This window comes from Pinus tabuliformis, chromosome 2_1, assembly GCF_031772625.1.
Source record: "Pinus tabuliformis cultivar Carrire ecotype Pingquan chromosome 2_1, CPIR1, whole genome shotgun sequence".
Taxonomy (NCBI): Eukaryota; Viridiplantae; Streptophyta; class Pinopsida; order Pinales; family Pinaceae; genus Pinus; species Pinus tabuliformis.
The window spans coordinates 315,393,349-315,411,212 of record NC_142299.1 but is presented as its reverse complement, the minus strand read 5'-3'; the positions used below and the strand labels follow the sequence as shown (position 1 = coordinate 315,411,212).

At 40.6% G+C, this 17,864-nt stretch overlaps 1 protein-coding gene across 3 annotated transcripts in view; it reads right to left on the bottom strand.

Moving 5' to 3' along the window:
- LOC149200116 (magnesium transporter, putative (DUF803)) overlaps positions 1-17,864 on the bottom strand; it is a 173,421-nt gene that overhangs the window by 65,454 nt on the left and 90,103 nt on the right. For all 3 annotated transcript variants that reach the window (XM_089402595.1, XM_089402596.1, XM_089402597.1), the window contains 4 exons: positions 9,628-9,747; positions 9,424-9,514; positions 6,662-6,728; positions 6,480-6,579 (listed from right to left, as the gene is read on the bottom strand). In XM_089402595.1, coding sequence (XP_089258721.1) covers positions 6,480-6,579; positions 6,662-6,728; positions 9,424-9,514; positions 9,628-9,747 — 378 coding nt within the window. The remainder of the gene's footprint in view (positions 1-6,479; positions 6,580-6,661; positions 6,729-9,423; positions 9,515-9,627; positions 9,748-17,864) is intronic.

Below are 17,864 nucleotides of genomic sequence, written 5' to 3'. Positions count from 1 at the left end.
GCACCTGCCACATTTTAGTCTTCCATGAACCACGTGTTCCACAAGCACCTGCGCAGGTTCATGCTAGTATTCTTTGATGATATACTCATCTACAACAGGACTTGGGAGGAGCACCTACAACACTTGGAGGCCTTGCGCATCTTGGAGTAGCAGCAGTTTTATGCCAAGATGTCCAAGTGCGAGTTTGGGTTGACAAAGATGTATCTAGGGCACATGATCGGTGAGGATAGGGTGTGTGTGCATTAGGAGAAGATCAAAGCCATTTTGGATTGGCCTATGCCCAGGAATGACGGAGTTACGGGGATTCTTGGGTATATGCACTTATTACAAGTGATTTGTGAAGAGGTTTTCTCCGCTGGAAGCACCCTTCACAAACCTATCGAAGAAGGGAGCGTTTGAGTGGACTAACATGGCACAAGAGGCTCTTGAGAGCCTCAAGAAGGTGATGAACATCTGTTCGGTCTTGGCCTTACCTGTTTTCTCACAGCCCTTCGTTTTGGAGTGCAGTGCATCTAGTGAGGGCGTTGGGGCGCTTTTGATGCAAGGGGGACACCAACTGCTTTCAAGAGTCGGAAGCTACAAAGGCATGAGAGGTTATATTCCATATATGATAAGGAGATGTTGGCCATTATGCATGTATTGGCCAAATTCCAGCAGTACTTGGTGGGTAACAGGTTCCGAGTGAAGACTGATCACAATAGTCTTCGGTTTTTCTCGGAGCAGAGAGAACTGAACGAGAGGCAACAGAAGTGGGTCAGTAAGATCCAGGCATATGACTTTGACATAGAGTATGTCAAGGGAAAGCAAAATGTAGTGGTTGATGCATTATCCAGGAGGCCTGCGACACTCTCATTGATGGACATCACTCAGGATTAGAGGGCGCAGTTGCTGGTGGAGTACTCCAAATATCGGCAAGCATGTGAGATTATTGGATGGTAGCACTGGGGATGACCAGTACAGAGTGATGGACGAGGTGATTTACTACAAAGATAGGATATATCTGGTGCCAGGCTCACAGTTGCGGAAGAAGATCATGCAAGTTGCATGACTCACCATTGGTTGGGCATCAGGAGTTTCTCAAAACATATTGGAGTATCAAAGAGCGCTTCACTTGGAGACCTCAAGGGAGACATTTTGAGGCATGTGCAGGCATGTGGAGTTTGTCGGAGGAACAAGGACGAGCAAACACATCCATCTGGGTTGCTTCATCCTCTCCCTATTGCTGAGAGGAAGTGGGAGAGCATCTCTATGGACTTCATCACGAGACTTCCAGCAGTTCAGCGGCGAGATTGCATCTACGTGGTGATTAACAGGTTGACTAAATTTGCCCACTTTTTCACCATCCCAGGTCGATATTCAGCTTCTCAGGAGGTCGAGCAATTCTTCCGGGAGGTGTTCAGGTTACATGGTCTTCCTAAGACCATCATCAGTGACAAGGAAAGAAGATTTATGGGAGGCTTTTGGCAAGAGTTGTTTCGTCTTGTGGGGATTGAGCTCACACCCAACACTAGCTACCATCTGTAGATGGACGGCCAAACAGAGATTGTGAACAAGTGGTTGGAAGGCTACCTACGCAATTATGTGACAAGTCAGCAGTGTGCGTGGGTGAAGTGGTTGCACCATGGGGAGTACTGTTATAGCACCACCTACCACATGTCCATAGGTATGTCACCTTTCTGTGCCTATATGGTTATGATGGGTTACCTTTCGCTGACATGGTTTTTTGGAGATAGTAGGGCCCCAGGGGCTAAGGATTGGATACAAGAGAGTCAAGACATCCTTAGAGATTTCAAGGATAACCTACAGACCACACAAAATCAGCAAAAGTTGTATGCAAACCGAGGCAAAGTTGAGAGGCACTTTGAGGTTGGGGACTTAGTCCTTTTACGACTCCAACCGTATAGGCAATATACATAGAAGAAAATGGGAGCTGAGAAGCTCAAGCCACGTTTTTATGGGCCTTACAGGGTGACCAGGTGAGTTGGAGAGGTAGCGTATGAGTTGGAGCTCCCACCCGAGAGCAAAGTGCACAATGTGTTCCATGTGTCTTGCATGAAAAAGGCCTTGGGACAATAGGTCACCGTTGCCATGGAGTTACCACCTATGGATGATGAGGGGCACTTGGTTTTGATTCTGGGGGCCATTTTTGAGGTGAGAGAGAGAAAGCTCAAGAACAGAACTATCAGGAAGTTCCTTGTCAGGTGGAAGGACCTACCCGAGGAGGATGACACGTGGGAGGGAGAACAGGTATTACAGCATCCAGCATTGCAATTGCTTGAGGACAAGCAACATTTGGGCGGGGAGGACTGTGATGTCCCCACTCGATAAATTTTGCTAAGTATATTACATTTTTGCAATTTTGTCATGGGTGGACTTACGAAAAGTGAATTGGAGGACCCCATTTGCAATTTTGAGGCAAAGAGGCTACACATTAGACAAAAGAGGAAAATTAAAGAGTTGGTGGAAGGTGGGGGGCACCTCAAGGAGGGAATTTGAACCCCTTGAGGGAAATTCGATGTGGAGGGAAGAAGGCAAGAGAGGGGGTTGAATTGGAGAGCCCACAAGGAGAGAAAGGGCAACAAGGATAAATAGAGGAGGGGAGCATCATTTTGGGGATATTTGACAATTTGAGAATTGAACAATTGTGCGCTTGAACTGTTCAGCCAAGTCAACTCGTGCTGCTTAGCACAAGGGATTTCCAGGTGGAAATTACAATTTCCAACTCTCTCTTCGGTGAAATTTGAGTGTCACCCTAGGAGAGTCATTAGCTACATTCTTGAGTTGTTCCGGCACTGATTGCAGGAGTATTTCAGCCTATTCTGCAAGTGGCTGGGACACAGTAGAGAAACTCACATCACTTGTGGAGGCAGCTTCAGTTGGTGCTAGATTCCAGGATTTTCGGGAGTGATTTGCCTTGGTTTTAGCCAGAGGTTTGTGGTGGTTTGCAGAGCTGGACTTGGGGGAATTCTTCAGACTGAGATTTGTCTTTCCGTTGGTATGCAGGAGCTCCCTAGCTAGGCTTGTGCGGAGCTTGGTGGAGCTAAGTGAGAGGAGTGATAAGGGAGTGGAGTTGGAGCCAATTTCTGGAGGGATTTTTTGTGGTGAGTTGGTGGTGTTCCGGGAGGATTTTGCACCCATTTGCAGAGCTTTTTCAAGAGGTTGCGAGTTACTAGCTGAAGGAGGAGCACACATTCTTGGAGGGGTCCAGGGGTAGGTTGGAGAGAGCCCAAACGCTTCTTGGGTTTTTGTGGGTTTTACGTGTGGAGGCTCAAGTTAAAATTCTAGAATTTTCTGAGCATTCCAGAGGGTCGAAACCCGTGATCCCTTCCAGTCAGCAGCAGCAGTTTTTCCAGCAATAGGGCACAGTTCATGTGGGGAGACTTTACAGACACTTTGGGCCATTTTGACACCTGTGTTTCGCCATAAGCTTGCAGTAGCAAGCCCAGGTTCCTCTTCTCAATTATTGTACTCAGATTTATCCATATTAATACAATGGCTCAGAATTTTGTTCCTACTTTCTGTATTTAATGTCTATGGTTGTGTATTTCTGTTAAGATTAGGTATGTTCTATGCTAGATCAATTTATTTAAATTTTCAAAGTTAACAATCACATCAGTATTATGATAAATTGCAGATAGAACATAAATATAAAACGCAAAAGACAAGCCAAGACAAGAGGACACAAGATGTGGCGCAAGCCAGGGACAAACCCCACAATGTGTGGGGAAACCCTTTGATCAAATCTTCTTTTATCTTCAAAGTTCAGCAAAGAAAGAGAGAGAGTACATTTACAATAAAAGTCAACACTTTGACTTTGGATATCGGTAGAGATCAGTTGAAGACATATTGCTTCAACTGATTCTCTAAGGTGACTCCTTCACCTATCATAGTGCTGCATCTCGTCCATTTTCTGCACCTTACCGTGAGGTACCATCATGCTGCATCATGCATCATCATGCTGCTCTTGCTAGTGCCCATCATGCAGCTGTCCTTCTATTGCTTCATCATGCTGCAACATAGTCCTTCTGTTGTTTTATTATACAACCATATGCATATCAGCCTTAGCTGCTTGCTATGACTTGCAGCCTAGCAAAGCAGCTAGGCTATAGTTCCAGAATCACAACAATCAGAATTCATACATTGTCTAGGGTATCTCCTCAACGCTGTCTTGAGACAAAGAGATCTGCTTACTAGAATGGACTGCTCAGACAACCTGAAGATGATATTGCTCTTCAAGGTCTTCTACAGCCTTGCTTGTTGGGTTCCAGATCTGCACCTTAGGACTCTTCTATCCCTCATAAACCCTCGATACTCAAGACCAGGCATTTTCTGTGAGAATGAGGACAGACAAAGTGATGCCCTAACATAATGCAGATCTGCTTCTTATACTTGCGGATCCCTGCACCCATCTTCATACGAAATATGAGATCAGTTCCTCCCTTTATGCGAGTTCTGTCCTTCCATTATGGCGTATACTTGTACCCAAGATTCACGTGGATTCCAGAGGTGAAACCCGAGTTCTGTTCTTCTTTTAAGCGTATACATGTTTCCATTGACCAGCGTAATGAACAACAATTGATTCATTAACTAGCGTAATGAACAGTGTATCTTATAGATTCATTGACCAGCGTAATTGAACAGTGATTGATTCATTAACCAGCGTAATGAACAGCGTAGTGAACAACGTATCTTATAGATTCATTGACCAGCGTAATTGAACAGTGATTGATTCATTAACCAACGTAATGAACAGCGTAGTGAACAACGTATCCTATAGATTCATTGAGCAGCGTAATTGAACAGTGATTGATTCATTAACCAGCGTAATGAACAGCGTAGTGAACAACGTATCTTATAGATTCATTGACCACCGTAATTGAACAGCGTATCTATGGATTCATTGACCAGCGTAATTCATTACAGCGTTGAATCCACTGCGGCTACCCTTCACGTATCATCTCCATTGCTTGTGGACTTATGACTGTGATGAATTCCATTCCTTACTACGGCTAGGGTTTGACTGTGTTAGGATTACAGTAGCATTTGGGCCTTCATATTTAAGCGTATATGAGCTTCTTCATGACTGAGTGTAACAGGTCTCATAATGTGTGTTCGGATGGCTCCCTGTCTCCTTTGCGTGAACAAGATTATGTTGTAGAAGCGTTTAGGAAGCCTTCTTGACTTGCATAGATGAGGGCTGCTGATTGACCTGCAGTTAGGGCACTGTGGCTATTCCTTCTTTGACTGCAGTTAGGGTGTGGCTAGATCAGCCCCTAGGACAGCGTAATCTCCTCTAGATTTCTCTGTCCACAAAACCCAAACAAGTGGAGAGAGATCACTAGAGATGTGTGTTGCAAATGACATCAAATCTTCTTATATTTATACTAAAATGAGGGTGATGAATAGACACGTCGGTTGGGCTTCTAGAGCCTACATAAGAGCTGGTCGGCTTGATAATAATTACATAAACAAAATAAATTCATATCTCCATAAATACTTATCGGAATCGGATGATCTTTGGATCAATCCTACACCTCTCGACGAGAGGGATCCAATAAAAATATCAGCTGCCATAAATAAGCCGACCCACATGGAGTTTGGCCCTAGTTGCCAATTTAACAATTTCTGAATTTGGTAGTTGTAGCTAGTTCATTGCTTCTGTTATCTACCGTATTTTTCCCTAGCAGAATATTACACTCACTTAGTCTTATACATCATCAGTGGCCTTTGATTCAGTTATATACATATTCTTGAGGGCGTCCTATTGTTGTCTCCTTTACTTCATTTTATCCTAGTTTTAGCTTTGGCATTCTCTAGGAGTTGTGTTTACACTCCCACATTGTACTGGTACTGGATGTATCCTTCAGTGCCAACTGACCTACCTTTGAGTTCATCAGTTGGACATTAATAAAATTATCTTATCTTATCTTATATTATATCATTAAGACTATGTAGAATACACCTTGAACTCGAATGGTTTTCTATCCATTGCCGGAAAACGTTTTGCAGTTGCTATTGTATTTGCAACTCTGATAAAACCAGCCCTCTAGATATACCATAGATATTAGTAGGGCTAGCAATGCTAACTTTTGAGAATTAATTTTCCTTTTGGTCTTGGCCATTATCCAACCCTATCTCGTAGTCTCTCCAGGATTTTGCTTTGCTGCTACTAGCATCAACATCTCACCCCAAGCATAGAAAAACCTCAGCATCATGACCAAAAATCCACATTTTATTTTACCATATTTTCAAAATTTCAAGCTATTCTTATCAAGAAAGAATATTAGGAAAATATCTGAAAAATTAATGGACACAAAGGAAGTCTATACTATCAAAGATAAAGAATTTTAAACCTACAGAAAAACAAGTCAAAAGAAACTGATAGAGAGAAAATTACTATTTTCTGATGTAAACAAGAAAGCATTGACAGAAAAAAACAGTGACCTAGACAGAATTCCTTAGAATTAATGAGAAATCACCTTTGCATTTCCTAGAAACTTTTTGGCATTTGTAAGAAGAGTCTGCACCAAGGATCTTCCTTCTTTTGTATTGATTTGTTCTAGTGACTCTTCATATGATCTGCATTTGTAATCATATAAGAAATATTTATCTTGATCCACAAAACTTATCAAGCTACAAGCAAAACAATAGAAGAATTTACCTATCAAAATTGTGCATCAAAGGTGAAGACTCCTGAACTGATGGAGATGGCTGCTTTGATCCAGACCCTGCAAAAAATTGCATTGTAACACAGGAAATTTACTACAAAGAAAAAGAAGTAGACGAATTTATTAATAGAACTAACCAACTTTTTGTAGTCACATCATTCTCAGACAAACTAATACCCTCAAAAAAAGAACAAATAAATTTATCCAAGAGTTTTTGGATGGTTTGGATTTTGGTAGCAGGTTATAACTGAAAACATGAGCAGAAGGATCAGTCATCATTTAGCTATTTATAGAAGTGGTTAATTTCCTAGAAATTTGATAGGCAACATGAAAGCAACTTCAAATTTATCTATTTGGAACAAACGCAGTTTGATTATGGCTTTACAAGTTATAATACAAAGTAATTGCCTTGGTTTCACTATTGTCATCAAGTAGATGTTAATTACCAATATTGTCTCTTACTCCTCTCGAGTGGCATATGCCACAAGGGACACTATTTCAAAATTATAGATAGAGAGAGCATAACTGCAGTAAATTGTCTTCTCTTACAAACCATGTAGAATAAAACAACATAGGTTTAATGCTAAGTTGCACGATACATGGAAATGGGTACAAGTTTCTGAAAAGGAAATGCACTAGAAATGTGAGCCCTCAAAATTTTGGAAACAGGGAAATGTGACATTGCCAAATATATATTTGTGGAAATATCACGTTATATATATATATATATATATATATAATGTGCTATTTTAAAAATAGCACATTAAACAGAAAAATTGAAAGAAAGTATTATGATTTGTGAATAAATGGCCAAGGACATTTAAATGAGAAACATAAACAATAAGTCATACGTCACTATTTACTCCTTAACCCATCTCTATATTATTTCACATAGATGATCACATAATACAAGCAATAATATCCAAAAACAGCCTTTATTAATGAAGCTATACATCTAAAATCAGCCTTTATGTATATGAGGTTACATTGCTACATATATCAAACATAGAAATAAAACATGAGCTAAGCTGGTAAAGCCTAATAGTCACTGTTGCCCACCATTGTTTGGGCTACAAAGTGGGGTGATCAGAGAAGCCTTGGATGAAGTATTAGTACCAAAAATGAAGGAAACCTGTCTTTTCACAGAGTTTGGACTGTTGTTACCGTGTGCTTGAATTACGGTGATCAGGGATAAGAGAGTTTAAAATCTAATTTCCAAGATGACACCCTTTCCGGAATCCAGAGAAAGCTAACTGTAGCAGAATATGATGTTGTTGAGAAGAATAACCTTAGCAGACCTTTTCCTCTCCCGAGATTGGAGTATTGAACAGGCAAGGTGGGATTTTGGGTTGATGTGGACCAAGGCAGAGAGAATAGAATAGATGGAAGACGGATTGAAATGATGCTCTCCCTCACCTAAAATAGTGAGAATGAAAACACCATCCCATTTCTCCAGACTACATTTTTCAGTTATGACTACAATGCTCACAATATCTCCCAATAGCATCAAAAGCAAACTGGATACTAAAGTACTAGGCAAAGTGAAATCCTATGCGATACAAGGACGCTTTTTCGGATAGTAAAATTGGAGATAATTGGGATCAAAATCTGAAATTATTAAAAATAAATTGTGTAATATCATAAAAAGCTGTAAATGTTGAAAAGATTTGGTTTCCAAAAATAAGACTCAAAAGGCTATTAATGCATGATAATGACAAATGATAAGTTTATGAAAGGGTTATCACATGACGTTAGCACAGCAGTCAGCATTGTTAAGAAATTAAAGAAAAGGAACAGAATTTCGAACAGAGACGTTGGCTATTTGTCTCAATCAGAAAATTTGCAGCGAGAGTTAGGTCGGTTGCTAAATGTTGAATCCAAGAGTTGAGCTATTTCTATTGCGATTTTTAAAGATGATATGGTAATGTTTTCAGCTGGTAACAACATTCTTGAACTAACAATTAAAATTGCTCATAAATTATTAGAGTTATTAAACCACCCTAGATGTGGCTTAACCCTGGATCTATCAAGCATCAACAGGGATCAAATTTCTCAAGGGACAAACATTTCCACTAGTTTTGCACTCTAAAAGAGGTTTGCACCTCGAGAGATTTGATCCCTCTTGGCACTTCATAGATCCAGGGTTAAGATGGAAGGCTGGTAGATATGTATCTTTTGGAGAGGATACTTAAAAGACTGAATGAAATGTTTCAAAGAAAACTCTGTCTAAGCATGCTTGAAAATATTGAAACAAATCAATACTAATCGATCTCTGCAGAGATAACACTAAGCTACGGACTAGCTTGATCAAGGCTTTTACTCAAGAATTCTGAAAGTCTACCCTCACGTAAAGCACATATGCACATATACATACCTCAAAACATAAACTCTTGGAAAGTTCATTACATTTCATGTAAAAAATACATTGGTCAGTGTAGACGTCTAAGGGTAGGTTCTTGAATGTAGAGTATTTATGTGGAAAGCATTAATGTATACTTTTTTCATTGAAAGTGCTTTTCTTGCATTTATTCATAACAGAACGCAATTGAGTTTGGCTATCAAATTCTGGATTGGTTAATAAACTTAAAATTCTATCCTTTCAACATGCCATTCACTTTATGCCTGTTGATTTGCACACTGTTGATCTATTTTTTGCAAACTTGCCTACTACATTGCTATACCTGAAGAATTAAAAACAAGAAGAGGTATATTTGAACTAGACCAGTGCCATTACCCATAATGGGGACTAAAATACCTTTGGAATCATCAGGTGCTAGCAAGGAAATGCCAGCAAATATCAAACTTATGCCAATTAGAAACATTGATGTCCTCAACGTATTAAAAACCTGTTGAAAGAAAAGGTATGGTATCCTTGTTAAAACTGCATAGGCATCCTAGGAAACATTCACAAATTTGATCCGCCATAAAATCTCTTGATTTACGCAAGGTCACTACTGACCTGATACTCCTGAAAATATATAAATCCTGTAAAAATAGAGAAGAATGTCCATGCAATCTGGAGCATTGGTACAATAAGGATTCCATCGAATAAAGCTAATCCATCATTCAATCTAGCCATCTGCATTGGCAAATATGAGTAAGGCGTTCATCAGGTATCAAATAAGACACAAATAAGATTTCAGTTTTCCGAGACGTTCAGAAAATTTTAGCTGTGAATCCTGTAAAAATAGATAAGAATATCTAGGCAATCTGGAGTATTGCTACAACAAGAATTCCATCGAATAAAGCTAATCCATCATTCAATCTAGCCATCTGCATTGGAAAATATGAGTAAGACATTTATCAGGTATCAAAATAGACACAGGAAAAAGCTATCAGTTTTCTGACACTTTCAGAAATTTTGGCTGCGACAGCTCAATAATTTATTTTCTGCAAATTACTACTCATTAAAATGTTAAATGGCATTGCATAATTAGGCTATTCTCCCTAAAAGGTTAACATTATTTTTCAAAAGTTCCTAAGCATACGTAAATCCACACTAATGCATTAATTAAGCAAGAAGATAAATGAAGATGTTACGTATCTATATTTATGTAGCAAGGGAACCCGTCCCATCCCTGAAGAAAACCATACATGGGATTCCCGTGTCACTAAGAACTTTCCTCAGGTGTTCAACCTATCGAGGAACAGCCAAACATTTCTTGAAAATCTGGGGGTTTCCAAGATGTTCCATGCCTGCTAGGCCCCAGAAACACATTAAAACAAGCCTGTTTCAGAAAATTGTCAGCCAATTGTCGGCCCAAAAAGGGACCAGCTTGGCAATGATAATAAAAAATTAATGAAAAAAAAACAAAAAACATCTACTCCTAGTTTCTCACTAAAAATGCCTCACCCCGTCATTCCTTTCATTTCCCTTTATCTGCAGGCAAGAGGAGAGTTGATTTGGATTTGCTAAGCGTAGAAAAAACCAACAAGCCTATTTTTGTCAATTTTTCACTTTTGGTTCTTCGGATTATTATTATCAACCATATTCATTTTGTGGAGACTGATTGGTTGGAGATTGGAAGTTTGTGGTGTTAGAAGCAGACAAGTATTTTTTTTTAAGAGAGTTGATTTGGATTTGCTAAGCGTAGAAAAAACCAACAAGCCTATTTTTGTCAATTTTTCGCTTTTGGTTCTTCGGATTATTATTATCAACCATATTCATTTTGTTGGAGAACGGTTGGTTGGAGATTGGAAGTTCGTGGTGTTAGAAGCAGACAAGTATCTTTTTTGAAGAATACTTTCACGCTAAGGGACTCTCAGGTTCTTAGTATTCACTTCGTATTTTGAAATCTATTTTAGTAGGGAAAGCAAGTATTTTCAATTTCCCTGCTGCGCTCTTGCCTTCGGAGAAAAATTTAAAATCCTTGCTATACAGGGAAACATCCGAGAGTGAAATGGAACCACCACAGAGTAAAAAAACGAGAACCCAGGCCTCAAGCATAAATACTAAAATTCCCTAGTTACAATTTGTGAAAAGAGTCACCAAAAGCAAGAAAATATATTGTGATTGTAGTGGAGAATGTTCATGCACTCTTTGCAGCCATACTTTAAAGGGATGCTACACCAGTGTTTACCATCATCTATTGATCCTTAAGCATACCTGGTGATGGAGTGAAGGTGCACATGTTCACTTGAAAAAGAATAGAAACGACTGGGATTCATGGCTGTCACGAGCACAAATGTAGACACAAGCATTGACAGCGCCATTAAAAAGCCCTCCTGAATCAACGATAGGCACAGCAATCTCAATGCATATGTACCTTGTCAGTCTGCCATAACACAAGAGGGGTCCTCCAATTCAGAGAGGTCTGCAGTAAAAGAAAATTTGCTAAAATATGTACATGCTGTTACCTCTCAAACCTGCACTCGAAGTTATAAAGCCTGAAACATGAATTCAAACCTAGTGGAACTCAGAAAGTTTGCCCATTGTCACCACAGCAACCCTTCCTCTCTCTTTAGGCTGACTCTCCTCTGGCACAAGGGGAAAATCCCTAAGTAAAGTGTACGATAAACTTTAAAAAAGATAGGATGGTGGGTCAAGACCGATACCTATCAATTGGGTGTTGGACCAAGGTAAGATTCAAAAGGATTCAATTTAAATGAATGGAAATGTAACTAAGCAGTTAACAACATGCACTAATCAACCAAATAAACTTTAATTAATATGCAGCAGTAAAGTGAGCGTTCTTCCAAAGGTACAACTTATCAAACCATTACAAATTAGCCATAATGATGTGTGATCATGATCATATGAAGAAAGCAGCGGTCTTTTTGATAACAAAAACGACAACAGTAAACCAGTATAGTGAACAATAACCAGCCACAAGAACAAGAAGGGTTTAACCTCAACCTTTCATTCTTCTTACAATGAGCAAAACTACCCATAACAAAAGGTCTTTACAGTAGATTTATAAAAGCTACTTCATCAAAAGAATCCATACATGAATCCTGAAAGATGATATACCCCGCATAGAATAAAACCCTTAGCTTGCCTACCAAAGATCTTCAACTAAGCTTGGAAGGGAACTCCCAATATCCAACCAAATCATTTACAAATGAGAGAGCTAACCCTTTTATAGAGCTCTTCTTCAACCATTTTACAATAAAATAATATTTGTGGATTTTAGATCTACTTTTCTCTCCTAGGAAAACAATAGAATAATGCATCAGAACTCATCCTCAAAGCTGGGCACTCAACAATGGTAAAATATGCAAGACAAGGATTTTATCCTATGTAAGCTTTACCGTCTTCTTCCATCATTCATGACTGGATTATTTTGCTGAAGTACCTTTTATAAATCTGCTGTACAGAAGAAGAATCAAAGGTTAAGGTTAAACCTCCTTGTTCTTATGGTTGGTTATTGTTCACTATATGGTTTTGCTACTATCATTTTGTTATCTGAGAAGCTGATGCTTTCTTTATATGATCATGCTCACACATCTTTATGGTTCAGTGCACCTTTGGAAGGATCCTTACTTTATTTCTGCACATTCATTGAAGGTTATTTGGTAAATTGGTTCATTAGTGCATGTTCTTAATAACCTAGTTATGGCTCTTTTCATTTACACCAAACCCTCTTCAATCTACTTCAACTCCACCACCCAATGGAAAGGCACTGGTCTTGGTACCCTCTTCAATCTACTTCAACTCCACCACCCAATGGAAAGGCACTGGTCTTGGTCCACCATCCTATATTTTCTGAAGTTCAACTTGTTGATATTTGTGTAGCATCGGGAGGTATTCCCGCACGACTAGAGGGTCTTCAAGACAGCATAGATGTATTATGCAAATTATTATTTTGGAAAAGTCAAGCTGGCCAGCCAATGAAGGGACATGTCCCTTGGGTTGTCACACCCCCTGGACGTATATAAATACGATATTAAGGCACCCCATTTGGAGACCAACGCACAGAGAGTCTGAGCAAAGGAGAAATCTGTCTGGAGATCATATTTTCCTCATTTTCTATCTCTCTTGGTCGCACGTGTGGAGGATCTTTGACCAAATTTTGAACAAAGTTGACTGAGCTGATTTTGGACTGAGTTGACCAAGCTGCAGTTGACTGCAGGAGGGCCGCACATGCGGACTGTTGACCACAGGGATTTTACTGCAGACCATAGGGTTGACCACAGTTGACTGTAGGGCCGATGTTTGACTGCAGGCCAGTTTCACCAGGCTGAGTTGACCAGCCTTGAATTCCTGATTATTGGCTGGTTTGACCAGCATTGACCAGCAGATGTTTTGAACAGGCTTGACAAGTATTTTGACTTGTGTATTAGCACAGATTTCTAGACAAATCGCTGATTTGTAAACCTGGCAGAAGAATAATTTTTTCTAATAAAAGTTGTTGGTTTTCTCCCAGGGTAAAATACTGTCTATTTTGTGCATGGCTGTCTTTCTGTGATCTTTATTGTTTCCGGTGTTTCACTGCATTTACTGTTGAGATTTTCTGTAGTGTGATTATTCAATGATAGAAGTGGCATAAAATACTAGTTGAAAATCATTAGGAAGTAATTACCTGGTAGAAAATTGTATTCTACTGCACTAACCTTGGAATTTTCAACATTGTATCAGAGCATTGTTAAAAGAGCAGCCATTGAAGTAACCCTAAGAGACAGTAATCAGCAGCTTGATTGGATTTTAAATCTCTTGTCAAAATGGTGCCAAGTCTCAAAGTAGAAGACAGGTTGGATGGTGCTACTAATTTTAGATCTTGGAAGACCAGGATACTTCTTTTCTTGGAAGAAAATCACCTTCAGGATCATGTGAAAAAAGTCATTCCAAAGCCAGAGAGGTTGAGGAGAAAGCCAAGCATAAGAAGAATGAAGCCAAGGCTAAGAGAATCTTGATAGATTCTATAAAGGACCACTTGATTCCACATGTTGCTGAGTTGAAGACTGCCAAAGAAGTGTATGATGCTTTGGTGGGATTGTTCCAGAGTGACAACACTAGCAGGAAGTTAGCCTTGAGGCATCAGCTCCGTAGTATCATGATGTCCAGATCAGATTCTATTGTCTCTTATCTTATGAGAGTCTCTCAATTGAGAGATGAACTTGGAGTTATTGGAGATACCATTGATGATGCAGAGCTTGTTACAGCGACTCTCAATGGATTTCCTTCCTCATGGGATCCATTTGTTCAGGAAATTTGTGCACGAGAAAAGTTTCCCAAGTTTGATAAGCTATGGTCTAATTGTGTCCAAGAGAAGGCCAGACTGTTGTCCAATGACAGCTTGCAGAGACCTTAGGATGAAGAAACTCAAGCACTTGGAAGTCATGCAAAGATAGGAAAAGGAAGATGAAATTTTGGAAAGTTTGATAAAAAGAATACAAGTAGAAGAGCCGCTCTAGTTCAACATCAGAAGAAGAGGGATATGTCAAAGAACAGGTGCTTCAATTGTCCGATTTTGGAAACTATGCCTCGGAGTGTCCTCAGAAGAAAAGAAAGGAAAAGCAGCATTGCATCAATAATGATGTTGATAATGATGATGAACATCAACCTCAAAAGAAGACAAAGGAACCTAAATTTAATGACATTGGAAATGGACTTCAGAAAAAATACTCTTTTTTACATTCATTAATGATTTTTTCCCATGAAGGCCAAGAATGAAGTCTTCAACAGGATCCAAGAGTTCAGGACTCAAGTAGAAAACTAGACAAGGAAGAAGAACAAGGTTTTGAGGTCAGATAATGGAGGAGAGTACAATTCCAAGGACTTCAATAATTTCTGCAACGAGGCAAGGATCAAGAAGGAGTTGACAATTCCCAACAACCCTCAGCAATTTCTTCCTTGATCAAGAGATAAGTACTTCCAATCATTTTTTTCTCCTTTGATTTTTTGGTCGACCTCTCATCCTTTTTTGTATGCGTTAGATACCAAAAACTTATTGCCTGGTTATGATTTTTTTCCCTTTTCCTTGGCCTCCTGAATGGGGTTTGCGGAAAGGAAGAATGGGTCCATTGCAGAGGCTACCAAGGCGATGGAAGCATTGAGAAATACAAAGCAAAATTTGTGGCAAGAACGTTCTCCTAGAAAGAGGGAGTGGACTACAAGGAGAAATTTGTGGCAAGAAGGTTCTCCAGTCACAAGATGGCCAGGTTCTTGTATGGCCTAAGGGCTCGAGCATAGACTTAGCAAGAGTGATTGGTGTTTGAAAGGGAGGATTGTACAAGTAGTGAGGGCATCCAGGACCATGTCAGATGACCGAAAAAGCTGCCAGTTCAAAGGGAGCAGACAGTCGCACAAAGTGGAAGAAGCAACCTTCCAAGAGGATGTCATGGGTTGAGATTGTCAAACTAGATGCTCAGAGACAGGAGGTCTCTAGGAGCAGTATGCCTTCTATGAGGGGACCATGCCAGACAACAAGGTATGCTTCAATAATAGAGGGAGCAACAGTGGCAAGAGGATTTTCTTCTGTGACAAAGGGAGCAGTCAAGATTTCCATAAGAAAATTCGCTTTAGTGTCAAAGGGAACACCCAGTCAAGGTGACCAAAAAGAAGTTGTGATGATGGATCCAATGAAGGAAGCTAGCCAATTTATGGTTGAGGCATGCGGCAAAGCATGTGTTGAGGCACATGCATGGTACAGTTAGATATAGTTTGAGATATGACTCAAGTGGTGAAGTCAAGTTGCAGGGATATACTGATTCGGATTGGGTCGGGAGTGGAGAGGACAGAAAGAGCACCTCAGGGTGTTGCTTCATCTTGGGATAAACCATGATGCCTTTGTTGAATTTTCTAAGTCTATCCGTTAGAAAATTAATCTGTATTCTGCTGGTTTATTTCTTCTACTTGTAAATTCTAAACAAGTTATTTAAAACATTTAAATACCGAAATAAACACAATACAGTCACAACATCTACAAATCATCAACTGAAAGAAAACAAGCACACAATTGACACCATTAGTTTTGGACAAATGTCCCCGGAAAAACCCAATGCAGGAAAATCGGTGCAGCTATTCAAAGGGTTTATTATTATGCAGTATTTCCTTGAGTACAACTGGATGCCTAAATGGCTCACCCGATAGATAAAAATACACGGCAGAAATATCTCTATATTCAAAAACAGGTATTCAGAAAACATGTCGCACGAAACCCTCTCCGGCACAACTGAAGCTCAGCACTGGTCCTTCTGGCCTCTGCATCAGCCCCAGGACCCTCTGTGTCAGCCCTTTGAGGCACTGCGCAGCCTCTGGGACCCTCTACGTCACTCTAGCAGCCTCTGCGTGGACGTTGCAGTCCCTCTAGCCTCTGCGCTGTCTCTGCTAGGCTCTGTGTGGCCTGAACTGGTTGCTGCTCTCGCTCTCCCTACTTCTGCGTTGGTCTCTCAATACCGTCTCTCCCTCTCTGCCCAATACTCACTGCCCCTCGCTGTTGATCACTGATTCAACTTTGCTTAGCAACCCCACTCTAGCAAAATGAATGACTGATCACTCTGGTGTGTTCTCCAACTGACCCTCAAACCTCTTCTTATACTTTTCTCGTTGGTCCTTCAACAGTTGAGATTAAATCTCTAATCAACGGCTAAGATTATATTTGGCTTGATCCATGACTTTTGGAACCTTCTAACACAGTTTATATTAATACCCATTAATATTTTATTTTTCCTAAGTTTAGACTTAGGAACTCCATTAAAAATATTAATTATTTTAATATCTCCCAAGCCGGGTACAATCTGTCCAAACCATTTCTGGGTCTTGGAGATCTCATGTGCTTTAGCCTCTCCACCAAATTTCATGGCTAGATCACATCCAATGCTACCCCAAATCAACACTCCCTCTTAGCGAGGACTGTGCTCTAGTAATACTCCTCACTGAGCATCACACTGATTATCTAGCACCGATCCCTGTGTTGATGCTAGGCCTCCCCACCCAACATCCTCTGCACTGCTGCATCCTATACTGCTGCCCATGGCTCTGCCACTGCCACTGCTGCATCTGTACGGCAGCTCCCTCTGCATCTATGCTACTATTGGTCCATCCTCCCAGCACTACATCTGCACTGCAACCCACTCTCATCATGTTGCATCGTGCTACTGCTACCCGCTACTGCACTGCAACTTAGTTACTGAGAAGTAAGTAACTGAGCCACCCAACTTCTGACATCCCTGTCAGGCTAGAAACACTCCCAGTGTTGAAGCTCCCTCTGTCACTAACAAGTGCTCCCTCTACTGACCTCTATGTTGCTGCAACAACTCCCTGCATCTCATACCGTTGCACACCTCTCTGTGCCATCCTGCACTGGTGCAACACTCCCATGCCTCTCGCACTGTTGCAGCTTGCTAGCCTCGCACTGCCTAGGGACTCCTGCACTATAGCACTCTTTGCTGCTTCATCCGCATCTGTCTCTACCTACATCCGCCAATCCTGCTACTCCTCTTCAAGGCTCCCGTAGCAAGGTATAATCCAAGAGGTTGGGTACCTCAAGGATCTTGCCCCTCATTGCCTGTAGTCCTCCTGACTACAGCTCGATGTCTCCCCACTTCTTCTCAAGTGGCACATGAGCACTCATGGCACAATCGTCATCCTCCTCGACTTCTTTCTCCGCCTTCGCTAGCGTTGCCTTAGAGTCAGAAGCCTCTCCCTTACTCTTCTTCCTCGGACACTGGTTTGCATAGTGACCCAGTTCCCCACAATGGAAGCACTTGACCTTGGAGAGGTCCTTCTTCTTCCTCTTCTCCTGCTCCCGTGGA